The sequence below is a fragment of the Phaethon lepturus genome, unplaced genomic scaffold (genome assembly GCF_000687285.1).
Source record: "Phaethon lepturus isolate BGI_N335 unplaced genomic scaffold, ASM68728v1 scaffold45060, whole genome shotgun sequence".
NCBI classification, from domain to species: domain Eukaryota; kingdom Metazoa; phylum Chordata; class Aves; order Phaethontiformes; family Phaethontidae; genus Phaethon; species Phaethon lepturus.
In genome coordinates, this window is record NW_010514933.1 from 9,856 (window position 1) to 14,098 (window position 4,243).

Below are 4,243 nucleotides of genomic sequence, written 5' to 3' on the forward strand. Positions count from 1 at the left end.
CAGGCTGGACGGGGCTCTGGGCAACCTGCTCTGGTTGGGGATGTCCCTGCTCACGGCCGGGGGCTGGGCTGGGTGGCCTGGAGAGGTCCCTTCCAACCCAAACTGGTCTGTGGTTCTGTGATTCATCTAAGCAATACAGCTAAAAAGTCCATTACATGATTTCATCAGTGACAAAAGACACATGCCATAAAAAAGTCTTGCTGAATTCTTAACTGCTCGCCTCACCTTGCTCTCTGTAAGAGTCCTGAGACAAACAATTGGCGTAATAACTCCTTTCTAGTGTTGCAGCATAGAAAACCCCTCGCAGTTCATTGCCACATCTGCTTATTTTCTAAGGATAAAGAATATTCATCTTTAGGATAATACCTCTTCACTCTCTAATGACTATTGTGTTTATTTCATCAAGTAACTTATTTATTGCTAACTTAAAGGCAAGGGAACATTGTGCGGTAACGTTTACATCTGCACTACAGTAAAACGGACAGCACTCATCTTTACTTTTCTACTCATATCCTTCATGTTCGTTAACCTATTTTAAAAAACAGATGTTTTGCACTTGTGCTATGTGTTTGGATATTACATTTAATTCCTTTATTGCTTTGTTTAGTGGAGGAGCGCAATTTTGTAGAGATGCACAGATGGCCCTCCAATTTGTACATGAAGCAGCTTGCTGATTACAGGAACTACGTCCACTCTCAGAAATGCCATTGCACGGTCATGTAAGAAGACTGAACATGCGCAAAGTGCATCTCAACAGGGGCATCTCAGACTGGGAATCGTACGGAGTAGAAAAATCATGTCAGGAGCAAAAAAAGACGCTGATCTCCCCTGCAGTGCTCTATGCCATGCTGTGGGGCACTTACTAATGTTCCTTGCTTTGAGAATAAACCACTCTACCTTTTTCCTGAAAGCTTTGAGAAATGTATCATAAGGATTTATTTCAAGCACAAGGATTTCACATATTTCATGGGGATTAAACATAGTACGGGGCTGTGTCATGACTGTCATCTGTTCCTCCTTATAATTTCTTTATTGGTTATTTTATTGGTGTTCATGGTTATTTTTGGTTGCTAAAACAGCATCTGTTGAAAACAGATTTTTTTTTTTTTTCTTCGAATCTGTGTACAATAGGAGCACAGTAGCAGTGCAGGGAGGCTGGGAAGCCAACTCCTAAGTTCTTTAAATAGTTCAATGGAATAATTTAGTGCAACATCTGTTGTTTTGCAAAACAAAGTTTAGGCTTAATAAGTGTTTTAGTAACTATCCTTTTTCTCCTTCAAGTTAAGTCTGTAGTTCCTTTTACTGAGACTCTTGCAGTTGTATGAGTAGATATTTTAATCCCAGAGGGATGCCTGTGCATCACTATATTCTCTAGTGTGTCCGAAAAACCTGAGTCGAAGTACTTTTTCCTCCTAGTAAATAGGAGAAGAAAGTCTGTTTTAATATCCTGTAGAACACCCTTGTCAGTGTGCTCATATTGTATTTTTCCCCATGAGGAAAAAGTCAGGGAGAACTCGGTCCACTCAGAGCATATTCAGACGGTACTGGTAGGGACTGGGAGGGAAGGGAAGGGGGTCAACAGCCTTTCGTAGGCTTTGTGGGAGAAAACGCACTGGCACTAGTGACTTTCTGGGGAAAAGTGGGTCTCGTACTCCTAGGTGCCCCCCCTGGTCGCTGGCACATAAATGGTAGATGTCCTGGCCATGGAGGGAGGTGACCCTCGCGGGTATACCAGTCCTATGAGGACTTTGGTGAGGGGACTGTGAGCTCAGCCCTCCCCCCAGGGACTCGGTTTAAACTGAATTGTTGTCACGGGCTCGTAAGCCACACGGAGCGAGACAAACCTGATTATATCTTCTGGCTGTGAGGCTTCTTGCTCAGACATGAGAGAGAAACCCTGACTATTATGGCTAGCACGACCCTTGCAGGCACTAGGGAGAGGCTTCTTGCCCTACATCATCCGTTTGTCCTGCCACTCTTACATGTATGTCATCATATTAACAAGAAAATTTACTCGACCGTTACCGAAGGGTACCTATGTGAGCACAGACACGTTTCTGTAAGTGAAGTCTTGCTGCGGAGCTAAACCCTTCATTACTGTTCTTGTACTTTTAATTCTGCTTTGCCAGCTGCCTTTAATTTCGGTATCTAGTCTGAGCCTAGAAAGACAAAGACAAGGCACTGAAAAAATTATTTAGTGTCTCCCCCACATCCACGACAGTCTGACTCAAAAGTAACGGAACTGCAGCTGTGAGATGAAGATGGAACAGCAAATTGCTGGAGCTGGGTCTTGGTTTTGCTCATAGGAACTGTTGTCATATTTCAGTACAGTTTTATAGGTGAATCATTCTTTTCAAAGTCCATGCTAGAGTCGTAGGGACTTTGTTTCCCCCTGCTGATATTTTGCAGGGGTTGAGAGGGTATTTCCTTTCTCAGTTTTGGACACCGAAAAAAAAAAGAGCTTGTGACTCAGCTGGCTGCTGCAGGCTCAGAATTGTGAGGTTAATTTTATGTAAGAATGATAAATCATTTTTATTTTTAACTTCTCATCTGGAGATCCTAAAGTTCTTTAAAAGGTGAGATATACTTATCTACATCTCACATATAAGGAGTCTGAAGTATAGACTGTTACATTGCCTTTTCAAAATCACTAAAGAAAACTGAAAATGTTAAAGAAAAAAATGAGTAGGAAAGTAATATGTATTGAAATCAAATGTGAAAAAAGATAATTTCCTATCACTACAGTAGAAATTTAAAAATATAAGCATAAGTCAACTGGATAGATGTGAATAAAACTTAGGGTTTTTTGAAGCATAAAGTGAAAAATGAGCATATAGCTGAACTACAGCTTGCCTGATAGCATCCTTGGTCACAGCACAAGTTGTGTGAATGTTTGTTGGTGTTGCATGTAGTCCTAAATTTTTAATATTTTGAAAGATTTCCCAGGTTTTTGGTAGGAGTTAGTTTGTTGACAATAATTTAAGTATAGATAACCAATAACAAAAGACTGTTTTTAACTTTCTGTGAATGTTTTATAGGCATTTAAATATAGGCTTAATGGAAATACACTTTATATCCAACCAAGAGAAATATTTTGCTATTATGTATTTTAGTCATGGTAACCACGGGTTTTATACAGAGAAGCCATGCAGTGTAAAAATGCTATTTATTCACAGATTAAAGCATACTACTATTCCGACATTAAAACAGCTTTCCATTTTACTGAGTATCCCCATAATGCCACCTGTATCAGGTGCAGATGTGCTGTCCTTGCAAACATAGACCATCTGATAAATTTAAATTCTTAGAAGAATTCTTATTATAAATTCTTATTTTTATTCTATATGGTGATCTTCTGTGGAAATCTATTTATCTTAAAGCTATTTTTAAAAATGATACTTTAGCATTCAGAAACGTGACTGAAAGTAGATCATGATGCTTGGTGAGTTGCTGTTGGTAATTTTTTTTTAGTGAAGGCTTTAGGAGCATATCCATCATGGATAGGTAGGAATTAGGGCACTACTGGGATTGGTATTTATGAATAACTTTGTATGGTATAAAGTAAAAACTGCTACGGTGTAAAAAACCCCACATTTACACCATGTTATAAAGTAAAAATCAGGAATGAGCTGAAAAAAAGTTATTCAAGCAAGTGATTCTGAAAAAAGTGAAATGCCTGAGGAGGAAACCTTCTGTGTTGGTGTGGGAAACTTGCTGTTTGAGACAGTTTCCCGGCAATGCAGAGTTAGTTACCCTGTTAGTAAGGTCCAGGGCTCTTGAGAACGGACATGTCATGCTTTGGTAACCAGCCTACGGTACGACCCGGGGGTCTAGTTCTCTGGTGTTGTGGCTGCCGCGAGCACTGTCTTGTGCAGGAGTTGGGATGTGCCTCACAGCTTCACCCAGAGCCGGCGGCTGTCCCGGAGGAGGCTGCGGCTGCGTTGTGCCCGCAGCCCCGGGGGGCAGGCGCAGGGACCCCACCTTCCTTGGTGCCACGAGTCGTTCTGGTCCCAGCATCTCCCAAAATCCCAGGGCATCAGCAGCGTTGGGGTCAAAGAAGGAATACGGTGGCGAATTTGGCTGCCCTTAGGCAGGTCTTACAGGGTTTGGACTTACAGTTTCAGACTCAGGTGTAAGTGGTGTTTTGACTCCCAAGTCCTTCATTTGAGCTAACTCTCAAAATCCACTTTTAGGAGACAATTTTATGAATAATAGATTGTACCGTATAATTCTTGCTGTACCC

At 41.2% G+C, this 4,243-nt stretch overlaps 1 protein-coding gene across 1 annotated transcript in view; it reads left to right on the forward strand.

Moving 5' to 3' along the window:
• Positions 1 to 723, forward strand: part of LOC104626428 (rho-related BTB domain-containing protein 3-like) — a gene marked incomplete at its 5' end in the record, with an annotated part of 9,953 nt that extends 9,230 nt beyond the window's left edge. The window contains one exon of the mRNA XM_010294351.1: positions 608 to 723. Coding sequence (XP_010292653.1) covers positions 608 to 723 — 116 coding nt within the window. The remainder of the gene's footprint in view (positions 1 to 607) is intronic.
• Positions 724 to 4,243: the final 3,520 nt, after the last annotated feature.